Source organism: Girardinichthys multiradiatus, chromosome 4 (assembly GCF_021462225.1).
Source record: "Girardinichthys multiradiatus isolate DD_20200921_A chromosome 4, DD_fGirMul_XY1, whole genome shotgun sequence".
NCBI lineage: Eukaryota > Metazoa > Chordata > Actinopteri > Cyprinodontiformes > Goodeidae > Girardinichthys > Girardinichthys multiradiatus.
Window position 1 is genome coordinate 16,662,718 of NC_061797.1, and position 17,887 is coordinate 16,680,604.

General features: G+C 42.0%; 1 protein-coding gene across 1 annotated transcript in view; it reads right to left on the reverse strand.

Moving 5' to 3' along the window:
- Positions 1-17,887, reverse strand: part of LOC124866946 (E3 SUMO-protein ligase PIAS1-like) — an 83,340-nt gene that overhangs the window by 38,583 nt on the left and 26,870 nt on the right. Inside the window, exon 2 of the mRNA XM_047363018.1 lies at positions 9,009-9,504. Within this exon, the coding sequence (XP_047218974.1) occupies positions 9,009-9,504 (496 nt within the window). The remainder of the gene's footprint in view (positions 1-9,008; positions 9,505-17,887) is intronic.

A 17,887-nucleotide genomic window follows, 5' to 3' on the forward strand; every position in this document is an offset into this window, starting at 1 on the left:
CTAAATTACACATGCATGGTCCGATTCACTCCAAAATAAATATGTTTGATCTTTGACAACCCCCAAACACCTCTATTGGATTACATTGGAATTTGGATCAACATCGCCCCCTAGGACACTTCAAGGGCTATATCTCCCACATACATCATCTGATCCACTTGAAATGTAGTATACATGATCATGAGTTAATGATGGACATGTTGACACAGTCAATAGATGACATCACTTTAGCCCACCCCCCACTAATATACAAATGAGTGTAGCTTCCATATGGAAGGTCAGATTCACTCCAAACTGAATATGGTTGATCTTTGTCAGCCCCCAAACAGCTCTATTGAATTACATTGAAATTTGGATCAATAGCGCCCCCTAGGACATTTCAAGTGCTCTATCTCCTTCATACATCATCGGATCCACTTCAAATGTAGTATACATCATCAGGGATCAATGCTGAACATGTTGCCACAGTCAGTTTATAACATCATTTCAGCCCCACCCACTAATAAACATGTGAGTGGAGCTTCCATCTGGAAGGTCGGATTTCCCCCAAATTTTGAATACTTCTCGCCAGACCAGAATTCTGCATGAGTGAAGATCATGACATGACGCTCACAGCGCCACCTAGAGGTGACATTGGAATTGAACGGCGGCCTCATTGGTGGCGTGCAGCTGGCAATGCCAGGCTCCCGCGGTCGCTGCACAGGCCGAGTTGCGCTGAGGTGTGAGAGCCTTCAATGCTGCTTGCAGCTTTAATTATTTTTATTTTTTTATATGGTGCAGATATGTTATTGTGGGTTTTTGACCTCAGTTTACATCAGAATTTGTGATTCAAATTGGAGAGTTTTTTGTTGAATATATTTTATTTATTCTGCTCTAGTTCAAAAGCAATAAAACATTCAGTGGATATACATTTATTGAGCTGTACAATGCATAAATTAAAGTGGTTGGGGCGGGAAATATTGTGGGAGCGGGCCGGAAGTGACAGCAGGAGTGGGCTTTAATTATCAGATATTCAGCAGGAGCAGGTGGAAGAGGGAGTAAAAAAAATAGTCCTACAACAAGGTACAATTGGCTATTTTAAGGCTAATTTCTTTTCTTGACTACAGATTTACACAGCCCTGCATCCTGTAGAGTTTCTTCCACCAAAGTGGGTCCAGTTCTAAACCAGGTGTGGAGAAAGACCTGGTTCTGCTAAAACCCAGCAGGGAACAGGTCTTGTTCAGGCCAGAGAGCCAAGTCGTCTACACATCATTCCTACAGGGAAAACACCCGCTTCAGTCAATGTTTCATCCTTTCTGAACAGAAGGCCAGTTGGCATCTACATGTTATGCGTGCAAATAGAGGTCTTTACAGCTTATTTAGAAACAACATATTAGAGAACAGTCTGTGTTTGTCAGTACTCTTTAGAATCCAAAACAGCTTCTCTGATTTAATCCGTTTAAACCCTGAATCTGTGACAACATGCAGCTGTACTGGTTCAGATTGTTGCTGCCCTCTGTATTGTGCTACAGCTGTTTCCAGCTGCTGTCAGTTTAAGCTGTGAAGCTTCTACGTTGTGATATTTATGATGCATTGTGAACACACTGCAGGAATTCAGGAGTACAGTAACTCCATCATGAGGCAGTCAAAAACAAAAATCAATGCATACTCAAAAATTCACGTCTAGTCAGCATTTTACCATAAACTGTCATAACTACAGACTGTTTTACATGAAATATCCTCCAGAGCAACAAAAATCTATCCCTGTGGCATTCAATGAGAGACCTGGTGAACAGTTTTCTTTTTAAATGCTGCAGACCTCAACCTGACAGACTTACTGAGGGTGGAAGACTGTCCCTGCAGCTGTGGTCTAACTGTACTACATAGAGCTGTATTATAAGACGTGTTGCAGACTGCTTCGCTGATTCAAACTAAACCCTAATTATAAAAGAATAAGCATAAACGTTTTTGCAAAACTAGAAGGATTTGAGGTCTAGATACACCACAAATAATCAATTGAAAGAGTCGTCTTTGAAAACTAGAAATGTCTTACCAATTTTTTCCAAGCATTAGCTTTTTTCCAGAAGATATGCTGATTTAATGATCATATACGTGTTGAATAATATTTGTAATAAGGCATATTTCATTATTAAGGACAGACAACAATGGGGATGAGGCAGAGTACAACACGTGAGGTCATCATGGTAATCGAGGAGAAGATGGAGCGGCTAAGACCATTGTGCAGAGGATGCTGGCAGGGCCAAGCTGTGGGCTGCCTAACCTTTATTACCCAGACTGCCAGGACTGAGTAGAGAGCACAGGACTGCACCACAGGGAGGGATAATGACACAGAGTGGGGGGCAGAGGAGAGGAAGATGGTGTGAGAGTGATAATAACTACATTTATATGCACAGAAGAAACCCAGGTACTGGGACTAAACAGACTGGTCAGGAAATCTGAGAACATGCTCACATAGTGCTACATTTCCATAACCATAAACGTGATGCATATGGAGCTGATCATTCAGGATGTACCTTGCAACCGCTTCTCTATATGTGTTAAGCATAGTTGTAATAGTTTAATCTCATTAGTGATGTTTTAGTTTGCAGCAGAGGGCGTTATTTAGCATGGACAACTCATGTCTGTGAACCGATTGACATTGGATTTTATTTCTTGGGTTTTATTGCACATTTTCATTACCTAAATTGGTTGTGTGAGAAAAGCTCATAACACAAATCCAGTTTTATATTTCAAAAAGAAGCCAGAAGCATTGCAGTCAAATCCACTTATCTAGAACCTACAAACCCAGTTCTTATTAAATCCAATTTAGGGAGTTGGAACATCTTGGAATAGCACAAATTATGTATAGGGCCAAAAATAAATTACTGCCTCCAACCAGTGAAATGTTGTTAAAACGTAGGCAAAGTCGACATGAGTAATATCATCATAGTGCAGTTAAAGGGACAGATTTATGAAGCAGCAGCTGGCGGGAACTGAACAAAAGGAAGAAGCAGAGTTTGAGCTGGAGCCTTTCTCAGTCTGTTCCAGGTTCACATATCTCAAAGCACCGAACATATAACAATCTTCCTTTCACCCGACTCTCACAAAACTGTCACAGAATCTCACCGTACCTTCAGTAAAAACATCAAGTTCTCTATTATTGTGTTATTGTCGTATGCCTAAAATTTTAAATCTGAAAATGTATACACGCAAATAATATTCTGATTATTACAGTTATTAGAAGTACTTCTCAACACAAGCGGAAGAAGTTGATATAACCTGATGAATTAGTACAGCTATCTCCTCTGGTAGTCAGCCTGAATTCAACTGCTTGAGGGACAGCTACTTGGAGCTTGCCTCCAGCAGTTTTAAAACAGCATTACCATAATAAGGGCGATAGATGGATGTCTGTCGGGGGTTTTTTTCCCACAGGAAAAATTTCCAAAGATCATACATTGTCTTTGTTCTAAGTGTGGGAGCCTTCTTTCACCCAGCTGCCCAGCAGGGCACAACAATATGTGAGGGAGGGTGAGTGCTGCCCAACTCGATTAAGGAGAAATGATTATTCTAGCCCCCTTGGTCAGGGAACAAGTAATGCAAGACAGAAAGCAAAACATTATTGTCCATTAACACTGTTAGAAATAAAACTACCTAGGTTTAACTTGGAGAATTCAACCTCCTAATCACAAAATCCAATATGGCTGCTGTCTATTTTAAACATATTGATGGTTACAGTAATCATCAGTTTCTCTGCACTTCTGTTAATTTAATTCTCACTAAATCTTTCATTATATTTACGAACAACCCCTACTTGTTAAAATGCTCCTTTACTACTTGAATCCATAAAATGCAGAGAAATATATATGAAGTTGTGTTTGATGTTATCCCCTCAATCCAACTTCAAACTCCAGAACACAGCATTAGCAGCCATTTAACCTTCTACGTTCGCTTTCTGCTACTCACCTCTAGCAGCCACCTCAAAGATCAGTGTGCTTGAACAACTCATATCTATGACTGCTTATAACTGCTATACTTGTGCTACTTTGTTTTGTATTTACCTTGTAAATAGCTAATACTAAACGTTTCTCAGAGCACCACCATAAGTCCTTGTACCAAAGTTTGGGAAACTTGGCTAATATTATTAAAAGGACTTTAAACAGTAGAAAACGTATTTGAAACCACAAACTTTATACCTTGAATTACCAATATATAGTACCTCAAAAACGGTAGCTATCATAAAATGAACTCTCTTATAGAGCCTAATCTTTGATTTATCGTTTTACAGGAAAATAAAAATCCAGACAAAGAGAGGCAGCAAATCGGGAGGAGGAAGATGGGGGGGGGGGTTGGGGGGACTTATTTACTTGAGGTAAAAAATTATGATCCATGTAGGAGAGAACAGCTTTCCTAAAGTAAAGAAAAACATCCACTAGTTTGCTTTTTAGGTGGGAATTAAACCTACTTCATGAGGGTCAAAAAGGTTAATCTTCTTTTTCCAGAAAATGCACATAAACAGTTTCATCTAATGATGTACAAAATCCTCCAGTGAGTTTTTCCTTTTGTCAATCATCCTTCCATGCTTCTCTGAGACCAATAAGTTCAACACATGCATTATTTATCGGAAAGTGTGTTTTGGAAATATTGTAAGTGACAATGTTCGATTCAAATTCAAATAAGGGGAGGGTGGGTTCTGCAGGCACAGGTGTTCACCTGTGTGATTTCATCACTCTGCATGCAAATTTTGACCAAGAATGGCCATGGAGACACATCAGAGAGCGAGAGAGAGAGAAAGGAGGCGGAGAGGGAGGGAACACGTGCAGGAAACTGGAAGAATAAGAGAAGGAAGGAAAAGGAGAAGGATGGTGTGATGACAGAGCTGCAGGCATAGTGTTTGTACATGAATCTGCAGGCAAATTAATCACAAGGCAGCCTCTTACTCCATTAAAATGCTAATGTAGGAAAATCTAGACATTTTCATATATTTGCAATATATCCCAGAGCCCAAAGATTGTTATTATGCTAAGTACAGGCTGGCTGCTGGATGTGATGCAAAGACAAATCCAACCAAGATAAAGCCAAGATGGAAAGTCTCTTAAGTAATATATTAAAGAGCAGAGAATAAGCATGGAACAACACTGAAAGTGTGAGTTTTCATGAAATCAGACAGTAGAAGACTCTCAGTGATTCCTAAAGCATGGTAGTTATTGATCAGCTACTAAAAAATACACTCTTGGTAAAAAGAAAGTAAACCCTCTGTTACCTGTTGGGTTTTAACTGTAAATGATCCGACCTTTACAAGAGTCTAAAAGTATCTGAATCTAACCTCATGTGGATAAAATCATAGATTTCACCATGTTATTATTGATTAAAGCTAAAATTTTAAACTTTGAGAAAAACTGAGTACACCCCCTGATCATGCAACAATATGGGGCAGGGTGAGTTTATGCCTCAGCAGATAAAGCAGGTCATGTATGTCTCACTGCAGCTCCGCATATTGTTTTTATTTACGTATTCATTAGACTTTTGCTCCAAGGAATGCATCTGCATGTTGTTGTGCAGAGCTACAGTGTGAAAATGAGTTTGTGATGCAAAGTTAATGCAACTCTTTGATATAAATTGATATGTGTCTGGTCACTAAATTAACAACAAACCTTATATCATGAATTTTGAAGACTGTAATTTTTTTTGTCATCCCCAACACATCCCAGCTCCTCTCAGTACCACAGATGTTAAGTACAGACTGGGTCAGTGAGGACCACAGCAAATGATTCACTGCTTTTTATTCACAGTTTCAACCTTGCAATCTGCAGTAAAATTTGATCGTACCTTGTTAGTAAACCTTGTTTTGCCTCTAATTTAAACTGAAAGTCGTGAGCCCAAAGTGGTCGATCTGTTCTCTCTATAGATGCATGATCCGTTTTAATTGTATCTAGGATCTAGAGAGCGATACTAACCATATGCTGCTCTGCCCGTTTTCTGTCTATTGGATTGGTCACACTGTTGACTAAAATGTAAAAGTGAGAAGGAAAATGAATAAAATAAAACATTCAACAACTACATAGTAAAGGTGGGTGGTTTAAGGTACAAAGTTATCATTGAATAACAGAAAACACAGCTTCAGGTTTTCTATTATATGGCAGCCACATCAGTGGCACATTAAGGGCATGAATTGTGGTGAAAACCCTTGTGAAACCCTTAGTTGCATGACCATTAACCACCAGTTCTTTTTTCTACAGCTGCAGAAAACAAGTGGGACAACCCCTATCAGAGGTTGAGTTATTTTCAGTTTCTTTGACTTGACAGGAATACGTTTACTCGTTAGCTCTGCATAACTATTCCAACCTATGAGATATGAAAAACATTTGGTTGCTTCAGATAAACTATAAAACACCTTACAGTGAAAAGGCGTTGGGACCCAGCCATGAGTTACAACATTAAAGTAAGTAATAACTTTTCTGGAACTTTAAAAATAAATGGCATTAACCTACTTCCAGCACAGCCAGGAAAAGCAACAAGAGGGGTAACAGCGGACTTCCCGTGAAATCACAGTTTGAATAAAAACCCTGCGTTCCAACAACCAGACCTCCTTCACACCGGTCCCTAGCGGAGCTGGAAGGAGAGACAGCTAATGTGTCCTTGCTGGCAAGCAGACATAACTCTTCAAACTGGATCCAGAGAGACTACGATCACATGCGATCACATGCAACAAAGTTAAGTAATGATTTGCTGATTGAGTATCCGGCATTCATTCATATAAAGGGTGTAATAAAACAAGCGTGACTTTCTTCTGAGGCCTCCAGAAGCAGCCCTAATTGAAGAGGATTTCCCCAACGGCCTGAAAAAGAAGGCCGGGACCGCATCGCATGCCTTCCTGGGTGCACGTCCAGGTAGCGAGAGCTACACCGCCGCATCGCAGTCAATGAAGGAGCCAAATGTGCCTTTGTCTTACAGTTCAGCTGGGCCAACTAAAAGCCCTTCCCCACAGCTACAGAGATTAGCTGCAAGCTAATCCTTTGTTTACCTACACGTGGATGTTTTCCTCAACGCCCAGGACAACTTCTCCTCAGCACAGTTCACGTAAGAGGAGGTGTTTGGGCAGAGAAGATTAGTTTAGAGTTAAATAATCAAAATGTTCGTTTAATGACACTTGTTTTTGCTTGTGTTACGAAACTGTGCTACAGTAAGTGCTAGCAGACTAGCACTCAGCTAATAATGGGTTCTGTGTTGTTGTTTTTTTTAAAAGTTAAAACAAACTTTATTTAAAGGGTGGTTTTTAAACACAGAAGATTGACCATAACGCGCCATCCACCCGTATGCATTTCAACCCTTTTATTAATGGTACTTTAAAGGTATGCGTTTGATTCTGGTAACCAGATATAAGCTTCTTTTGTTAGCTCCAATCGCTAACGGCTAAGGTTGTTAGTTTCCAATCTAGGAAGTAATATTCCCTTAAATATTATTTTACTAAATGTGATAACTAATTAAACACCATTAAGATCCATTTATCCAAAGGTTGTTGGTACTCATTCAAAATATTTCCTTAAATATTATTTTAACATTTCCTTAAATCTTATTTGTACTAGGCGAAGCCATCTAATTAAACACCATTAAGATCCATTTATCCAAAAGGTTTGGTTCTTATTCAAAATAATATTTCCTTAAATATTATTTTAATAAATAAAGGCACTTTATTAAACACCGTTGAGAATTAGTCATCCAGAAGGTTTGTTTTATTCAGCAAATCGTTCTTCAAAATATTATTTTTTTTAAATAATGTTTTATCTGATCTTGCATTGTGAATGGTTGTTTGACGGTATACCAATTATTTCCCAAGTTAGTTCCAAGATTAACTTAACTCCATTTCCAGATTCTTCAAGATAATTCTTGGTCCTCAAACATAAATAACATTGCATGGTAATGTTGCATCACTTTATTTGTTGTTGTTTTCAACCACTTTGATTCACTTGTTTATATTGTACATAGCCCATTGGTCTTCCTTATTCTTTCGTTCTGCTTGGTATTTTAGTTGGGTTGTTTTAGCATTGTAAAGAGTTTGTTGATTGAAATATGTTTGACTTTGAGTTGACGTATTTTTGTTAATAAATTGTTGTATTTTAATAAATTGTGTGAATTTATCCTGTGTCTGTACAGTTTTGCTGTTCAATAATGCCAGAGCTTGGCTCATCCCTTTCAATTCTGTCCTAATACCACCACCTAATTGGGCTGGTATTCACAGCACAACCCTTAACAGACCGAAATATTATATATGTATAATATATAAGTATAAATATTAAACAATATATTCATATTCATAATCATAATCACAACAAAGGTGTGTCTGTAAGGGGGCAGATACTTTTTCACGAGGTAGAAAATCTAATAAAAATCATGATTTAGTGCATCCTAAAACCTAAGCGTGACTGAATAATATTAAAATGCTGAGACAGAATATTAATGTGGTCATTTACAAAAGTATAACAGCTTCTGCTGTGCTTATTAACAACCACTGTTGATTCAATCAATTAAAAGAGAAAGCTTAGATTCCTTATGGGTCCAAAAGGTTCAGTACTATTTTTACTTCTAGTTCTAGGGGAACAAGACTGTTTTGCGTTTACTCTGAATACCTGAGAGAAGTAATATATTGTTGCTCTAACTTTTCTTCGCCCTGCCAACCCCTTACCAGGAAGTGCGACATCGACGCTCACAGGGAGCCTTTTTTCATAAACAGGAACTACAAATGTCAGTGTTTGCAGTGCCTGATGCTGTGATTTGTATATAGAATATTCGCTCATATACACATCCAAAACCTTTCTGGTAATACTTTTGGGTCATTTTCAAATTGAAAGCCATAACTGTTTGCTACTTTGTGTTGATGTATGACATAATAAATGCATTGAGGTTTGTAGTTGTAGTTGGACGATGTAAAAAAGCTGAAAGGTTAGGAATACTTATGCAAGGCACTGGGGGGGGTGAATAAATGTCTTAACTTCACGTTTCAGACAAAAATAACCTTCTCACATCTCCTTTACCTAGACTTGTTGGCTTGATGAGTTCGTCGAGCAGGTCGTAGAACGGCAGCCTCTGGAGCTTCACATCTGGGTGGACCGGATGCAGCGTGGCCGAGGTGGGCAGGTGGTGCGTCAGCCCGGTCAGCTCATGCTTCCCAGGCCCGAGAAGCGAAAGGGGCAGTAAGGCAGCGGGCGATGGAGCGCCACCGTGTCCAGCATGACCCTCGTACGCCAGCTGCGTCAGGCCGGCAGGCAGCGACGCCCCGCCTCCCCCAACGACTCCAACTGAGGCTGGATGATGCGGCCCAGTCATCGCCAGTTCTGAGTGGGAGACCATTTTGGCAGGGAAGCGTCTTCGGTAGAGCTCTTTGATCTTCATGTGCACAGCGGGACTACAGCCGGATTTCAGCAGATGAAGCGCCTTAGTCAGAAGCTCGTGCTTGCGTCCATGTTTGTTGCGTCCAGCGTAGCCCAGCAGAACCTGCAGCTCCGACACCCGCAGGCTCATCACCATTTGCTAAGAGGAGAGAGATAAAATGATGAGGACAAATTCTTGAGATGTAATGTCAGCTGTTTCACACTTTTTAAAATCCTAAACAAATAGCTGAAAGAATCTAATGTGAAAGTCCACCTCTCTTCAGATAAAACATGGACTCCTCTTGATTGTTTATTGATGAGACTACTTGATAGACTACTGTTTTAAGCCCTAAATGTTATGATCCTTAAGTGTTTGGGTTTGGTTTTCATTTGTGTTTTTATCATTTCCTTCTTGTTTATTTATGTTCCCTGGTCTTGCCATATTCAGTTAATTTCTTTTTAATAAAAATAATTTATTTCATTTGTCACTGCAACTGTACATAAACCTATCCCATAGGTAGCAGAGGGTAGCTGTGCAGCGCCCGGGGAGCATGTCAAGTCCAAGGATCTTCCTCAGAGACCCAAAGTGGCAGTCTGTGGGATTCTGACCGGGAACTTGCAGCCTTCTCAGAATGCAAGAGGTCTATACTACGACTCCCACAAAACACACTCATAAGTCTCTGTGTTCATTATAATCAGTAAGGTGTTTCCATATTATTTCATTCGTGTTCAGTGTCTTGGTTTTTTCCTGAGTTCTGTTCTCAGTGCATTTAGATTTATTTCTCTCAGTTGAGTCTTATCCTCTTGGTTAGTAGTTTCGTAGTGTCTTAGTTCACCTTTCCTTTGTGTTAATTAGTCTCCATCCCTTAGCTTCAATGCTTTCATCCTGCCACAGCTGTTCCACATCTCCTTTTAATAACCCATCTGGTTCCTTTGTCATTTTCCTACCCCTGACTCATTATTTAAGCTTCTGGATTTTCATTGTTCCTCGCTGGAATTTTCCGCTAGACTTCCCGTTTCTCTGTCTGTGCTCCATGTCCTGTTTTATTATTAAATATCCTTCACCATGCTTATCCTGAGCTCCTGTCTGTAGTTTGGACCAACTCAAATTCTACAAAGCATGACACTTTACATACATTATACTGCCAAAAGTATCTGTCTGTATACTTTTACATATACATGAACTTTGATGACATCGTGTTCTTAATCTTTAAGGTGTTGCCAGCAATAGCGACTTTAACTATTTTGTAAACATCTTCCACAAGGTTTAGGAGTGTGTTCATAGTTAGATGAGGAAACCAGAATTGCAGCCTCCGCTCTAATTCATCCGAAAGGTGTTCAAGAAGGTTGAGGTCAGGACTCTGTGCAGGTCAGTCAAGTTTCTCCACACCAAACAGCCATGGAAGTGATTGAAACACTAGAATTTATTGATTTGGTGGAGGGAACCAATATGTAGCTTAGGCATGTTCTCCTGAACACTGAAAGCAGCTTTAAAGACCATTAATATTTTTACCAGCCAGTGCCTGCCTTATTTCAGCTGCCTGTAAAGTTTGGCATTTTATCCTGAGGGTCTATAAGAATTGACCCACATTCGGAGGCAGACTGGAGAAAGTCTAGATTTGTTTGTCTGCCACTTCTGCTCTTGACTTTATTCTTTAGCTCTGGATGCTCCTGCATTTTGTCTAAGCAACACTGTCACTGAGGCACATACACAAATTTTGAATATTTTCATCTTTTAAAAAAAGTACCTTTCTAAAAAATAAACAAAAAAAGTTATGAAAGAAAATGCCCACGGTTCGAGAAAAATAATGTGTCAACGGTTTAAGAGAACATCCAGAAATTGATAACCACACCGCTCAATATTTGTTCTCTGCTTTCATGTTCAGAAATTCAGATTTTTACTAACGTACAGCAGGTTGCAGGGGTATTCCAATAAACAGCCCAAAACCTTCTACCTGTAAGGGTGGTGTAGAAAAACATTACCTTTAATTATAGCACTCCACTGAGCACAACTCTAACACGAGACATTTAATAATCTTATGAAAACCATCAAAAAATAAAAACTGTGATTATTGTCTCATGAGTCTTAATTTAACTCTTGAAATTTTTTCTCAATCTAAGCATCTTGATTAAAAATTCTTGCTAGGAAGCCTTTTTTTATGGAAGTCTTTAAAATATTTCTAGCCTATTTTTACCAAAAGAAATAAATCTTAGGCTAAATTAATAAGGTAGAAGTGATCTCTGAATGGTTGTACTCCTCAGAGCAGCTAAAGATGCAGAACAAATTCCTCATATTTACTTTAGGGGACAGTGGGTTGCTTTTCATTGTGAATCTGGTGTTGCAGTCCATCGCCACCTGCTGAACCACAGTTTTAAAAGACATCCAAAACAGGGGAACGGTGAAAAAGGCTCAGTTTGAGTGAAATGCCAGCAGCAAGCAGAGAAGAGCTAACTATGTTCATATGTTGATTCCCAGCGAAGCACAAGCACAGGGTTTTTGTTGTTGTTTACAATAGTGTAGTGGGGAAATTGCTTTTGATTTCCACTCAGTCTCGCCCTCATTAACCAAGGTGTCCTTAAAGGAAGATAAAATGCACTAAAGAAACAAACTGTGCAAAAGGAAACAAAAAATGAAATGAAAACGAAATCCTCACTCTGGGACCAGAGACTGTAAGAGCAGTATTTATATTTCCCTCCAAACCGTTTATACAGTTTAAACTCTTAGTGAAAAGCCAGAGGAAGTGCCAGAGTGACCCAGGTGTTCTTCAGCTGTACAGAGCAAACTGTAGCACAGCTCTACCTATTCCCAACCTGATGCTGCACACTGACTGTTAGCTGGCTGATAGAAGGCTAAAAGATTATTCCCTTCCTTACAACAAAGAATGATACAGATGGTTTAATTCTTGGTCTAACCACCCGTCACTCTTATTAAGTAAACACTTTAGTCTATAACAAATAAAACAATGAATATATGGCATAGATAACATTGATTACTCCTAAAATCAGTATGATTTGTCTACTGAGCAGATGATGTTATGTTTACAGAAAAACAAGGTTTTTAGGAGGGTAATTAATTGTTTAGGTTAATTATTATTATTAATTATGGTTGTCATAATCTAAGTTTCATACCAACCCATGCCTACATTAGTATGATGTTCTCATTGTTTTCTTTTCTTTTGAATTTTTACGAGGCTTGATGTTGGCCAGCAGTAATTACAAAGTGACTGGGCTAGAAACCTCAACCATGCTGTGTGTTTCTAACAGAACAGCATCTACCTGGGCTGCACTAAATAAAAATAAAGGTAGCACGTTACAATTTTCCAACCTGTTCACAGAAGCAGTCCAAGTATTGCTCACACAAACAAAGCAACAATAAACAATACATAGGTATTTTTAAGCAGGACTATTTTCTGGCTTTGCAATGGGAAAAGAAAGCGAAGCTTCGGCCCACAAAAGGATTGTTTTCCAACTCGATGTGAGGCTGAGAGCCAAACTCCCACAGGACAGTAGGATGGAGCAGGTTCAGCAATAGCGCAGAAAAAAACAAGTAAATAAAAACGAAGATAGGCAGCTTTAGGCTTAAACAGCAGTATGCAGCAGCAACTTTTCACCAAACCAATAAACCATTCAGACATGTTACCTTAAACTTTATTTTAATAAACTTGAATTTTGCGTTAATGAAAATATACTGCAATATTTTGAACCTTAGCGTTATTGACAGGATGAGGGATAAGCAACAAACAGAAAAACAGGATAAGTTAGGAGATTTGGTCAAAGGCTAAGTAGGGACAGTTTGAAGATCAAGGTATGCTTTTGTTTTTTACAGTTTCTTAAGCACTAACATTTTTTGTTATGTTGTTCCTTCTGGTTTAAAATCTTAAACTCAAGAGAACTTTCTCTGGTGGTCTTGAGTAGAGACTAGCACTCCCCCTCCCCCACCTGCTGCTGTTTGCTGTCAGTCAGCTGTCTGGTTCAAAGAACAACAAACATCCGACATTAGCGACCAGAATGACAGTCAAGTGCTTACCTTTTGCTCCTGTTAAGGTCAAACTGCTTAAAAGGCCATGTTGACCACAAGCTATGAGAGTGACCATGTCTGTTGGTACAATAAACTGCACATATACCACCAGGCCAGATAATACATGATCAGCCTACTAATCTAAGATTAATCCGCTCATATTGTTACATCATAAAGAGCAGAATGAGAGAACAAACATAATATTCTGGGCAACCATTGCTTTTTGATATCATGTTATGAGACAATTGCCAACAATTTCATGATTTTAATTTAAGGACCATGTTGTCCAATTTTCAATTAAAGTGTTCGAGAACATTCAGTCACTAAATAAACAAAGTAAATAATATTATTAAAGCTATACTAGTTCATTTAGAGGAACGAGTGATGGATATTCAGCAGCAGTCGCAATAGTTGTTGCATTTCTACAATATTTCTGTTTGAGCGTTGTTGTTTCTGTACCATAACACCACGGATCAAGGTTACCTTACTGTGTGAATCTGAAACCTAACTGGAAGTGTATGACAAAAGTTTCTAATCTGAGTTGACAGCCATCCCATAATGTATTTACAAGCTGAAATCAGCCCTACAAGAAGCAGACACCTACAACTTCATGCCTCCATCCTCTTTAATAACTCCCCTTCATGACAACACATGCAGGACACTCCCTCTGTTTAAGAGAAGTCATACAGTTGCATGCTTTCACAAATATAAGTGTATATTTTTTTACATATATAATAATCTGAATGCGGATTGATTAACAAGTATTAAACACTGCCTCGGTTTGGATATAACAATGTTCACATGAGCCACATACCTCCTGTGCTTTGCATTTAGCTGACATTTAAAATGCCATATACAGGTCCTTCTCAAAATATTAGCATATTGTGATAAAGTTCATTATTTTCCATAATGTCATGATGAAAATTTAACATTCATATATTTTAGATTCATTGCACACTAACTGAAATATTTCAGGTCTTTCATTGTCTTAATACGGATGATATTGGCATACAGCTCATGAAAACCCAAAATTCCTATCTCACAAAATTAGCATATCATTAAAAGGGTCTCTAAACGAGCTATGAACCTAATCATCTGAATCAACGAGTTAACTCTAAACACCTGCAAAAGATTCCTGAGGCCTTTAAAACTCCCAGCCTGGTTCATCACTCAAAACCCCAATCATGGGTAAGACTGCCGACCTGACTGCTGTCCAGAAGGCCACTATTGACACCCTCAAGCAAGAGGGTAAGACACAGAAATAAATTTCTGAACGAATAGGCTGTTCCCAGAGTGCTGTATCAAGGCACCTCAGTGGGAAGTCTGTGGGAAGGAAAAAGTGTGGCAGAAAACGCTGCACAACGAGAAGAGGTGACTGGACCCTGAGGAAGATTGTGGAGAAGGGCCGATTCCTGACCTTGGGGGACCTGCGGAAGCAGTGGACTGAGTCTGGAGTAGAAACATCCAGAGCCACCGTGCACAGGCGTGTGCAGGAAATGGGCTACAGGTGCCGCATTCCCCAGGTCAAGCCACTTTTGAACCAGAAACAGCAGCAGAAGCGCCTGACCTGGGCTACAGAGAAGCAGCACTGGACTGTTGCTCAGTGGTCCAAAGTACTTTTTTCGGATGAAAGCAAATTCTGCATGTCATTCGGAAATCAAGATGCCAGAGTCTGGAGGAAGAATAGGGAGAAGGAAATGTCAAAATGCCAGAAGTCCAGTGTCAAGTACCCACAGTCAGCGATGGTCTGGGGTGCCGTGCAGCTGCTGGTGTTGGTCCACTGTGTTTTATCAAGGGCAGGGTCAATGCAGCTAGCTATCAGGAGATTTTGGAGCACTTCATGCTTCCATCTGCTGAAAAGCTTTATGGAGATGAAGATTTCATTTTTCAGCACGACCTGGCACCTGCTCACAGTGCCAAAACCACTGGTAAATGGTTTACTGACCATGGTATCACTGTGCTCAATTGGCCTGCCAACTCTCCTGACCTGAACCCCATAGAGAATCTGTGGGATATTGTGAAGAGAACGTTGAGAGACTCCAGACCCAACACTCTGGATGAGCTAAAGGCCGCTCTCGAAGCATCCTGGGCCTCCATAAGACCTCAGCAGTGCCACAGGCTGATTGCCTCCATGCCAAGCCGCATTGAAGCAGTCATTTCTGCCAAAGGATTCCCAACCAAGTATTGAGTGCATAACTGTACATGATTATTTGAAGGTTGACGTTTTTTGTGAGGGACCGGTGCAAAAGAGGATTGGGTGGCAGACAAAGGTGGAGACCTCAGCGGCCCGATCCCCGGATGCTTAGGCTGGCTCTAGGGACGTGGAATGTCAACTCGCTGGGGGGGAAGGAGCCTGAGCTTGTGCGGGAGGTCGAGAGATATCGACTAGAAATAGTCGGGCTCGCCTCCACGCACAGCGTGGGCTCTGGAACCCATCTCCTTGAGAGGGGTTGGACTCTCTTCTACTCTGGAGTGGCCCACGGGGAGAGGCGGCGGGCTGGTGTGGGTTTGCTTGTTGCCCCCCAGCTCAGCCGTCTCGTGTTGGGGTTTACACCAGTGGATGAGAGGGTTGTATCCCTGCGCCTTCGGGTTGGGGAGAGGTCTCTGACTATCATTTCAGCCTACGGGCCGAGTGGTAGTGCAGAGTACCCTGCCCCTCCCGGGGACTCCATTATTCTGCTGGGGGACTTCAACGCCCACGTGGGGAACGACAGTGACACCTGGAGAGGCGGGATCGGGAGGAATGGCCTCCCCGATCTGAATCAGAGTGGTGTTTTGTTATTGGACTTCTGTGCTAGTCACGGATTTTCCATAACGAACACCATGTTCAAACATAAGGGTGTCCATCAGTGCACTTGGCACCAGGACACCCTAGGCAGGAGGTCGATGATCGACTTTGTTGTCGTATCATCAGACCTTCGGCCGCATGTTTTGGACACTCGGGTGAAGAGAGGGGCTGAGCTGTCCACTGATCATCACCTGGTGGTGAGTTGGATCCGCTGGAGGAGGAGAAAGCCAGACAGACTTGGCAGGCCCAAGCGCATAGTGAGGGTCTGCTGGGAACGCCTGGCGGAGCCCTCGGCCAGGGATGTATTCAACTCCCACCTCCGGGAGAGCTTCGACCAGATCCCGGGGGATGTTGGAGACATAGAGTCCGAGTGGACCATGTTCTCTGCATCTATTGTCGATGCTGCTGCCCATAGCTGCAGCCGTAAGGTCTGCGGTGCCTGTCGTGGCGGCAATCCCAGAACCCGGTGGTGGACACCGGCAGTAAGGGATGCTGTTAAGCTGAAGAAGGAGTCCTATCGGCTGTGGTTGGCTTGTGGGACTCCTGAGGCGGCTGACGGGTACCGTGAGGCCAAGCGTGCTGCGGCCCGGGCTGTGGCAGAGGCAAAAACTCGGGCCTGGGAAGAGTTCGGTGAGGCCATGGAGAAGGACTACCGGTTAGCCTCGAAGCGATTCTGGCAAACCGTCCGGCGCCTCAGGAGGGGGAAGCAGTGCTTTGCCAACACTGTTTATAGTGGGGGCAGGAGACTGCTGACCTCGACTGAGGACATTATCGGGCGGTGGAAGGAGTACTTCGAGGATCTCCTCAATCCTGCCATCACTCATTCCGTGGTGGAAACAGAGGCTGGGGACTCGGGGTTGGACTCTTTCATCACCCAGGCTGAAGTCACCGAGGTGGTTAAAAAGCTCCGCGGTGGCAAGGCTTCGGGGGTGGATGAGATCCGCCCTGAGTACCTCAAGTGTCTGGATGTTGTAGGGCTGTCATGGTTGACACGCCTCTTCAACATTGCGTGGCGGTCGGGGACAGTGCCTCTGGACTGGCAGACTGGGGTGGTGGTCCCCCTTTATAAGAAGGGGGACCGGAGGGTGTGTTCCAACTACAGGAGGATCACACTCCTCAGCCTCCCTGGTAAGGCCTACGCCAGGGTATTGGAGAGGAGAGTCCGACCGATAGTCGAACCTCGGCTTCAGGAGGAACAGTGTGGTTTTCGTCCCAGCCGTGGAACACTGGACCAGCTCTATACCCTCTACAGGGTGCTCGAGGGTTCATGGGAGTTTGCCCAACCGGTTCACATGTGTTTTGTGGACCTGGAGAAGGCATTCGACTGTGTCCCTCGTGATGCCCTGTGGGGGGTGCTCCAGGAGTATGGAATCGGGGGCCCTTTATTAGGGGCCATCCGGTCCCTGTACGAGCGGAGCAGGAGTTTGGTCCGCATTGCCGGCACTAAGTCGGACCTGTTCCCAGTGCATGTTGGACTCCGGCAGGGCTGCCCTTTGTCGCCGGTCCTGTTCATAACTTTTATTGATAGGATTTCTAGACGCAGCCAAGGGCCGGAGGGGGTCTGGTTTGGGGACCAGTGGATTTCGTCTCTTCTTTTTGCGGATGACGTGGTCCTGCTGGCCCCCTCTAGCCAAGACCTACAGCATGCGCTGTGGCGGTTCGCAGCCGGGTGTGAAGCGGCTGGGATGAGGATCAGCTCCTCCAAGTCCGAGGCCATGGTACTCGACCGGAAAAGGG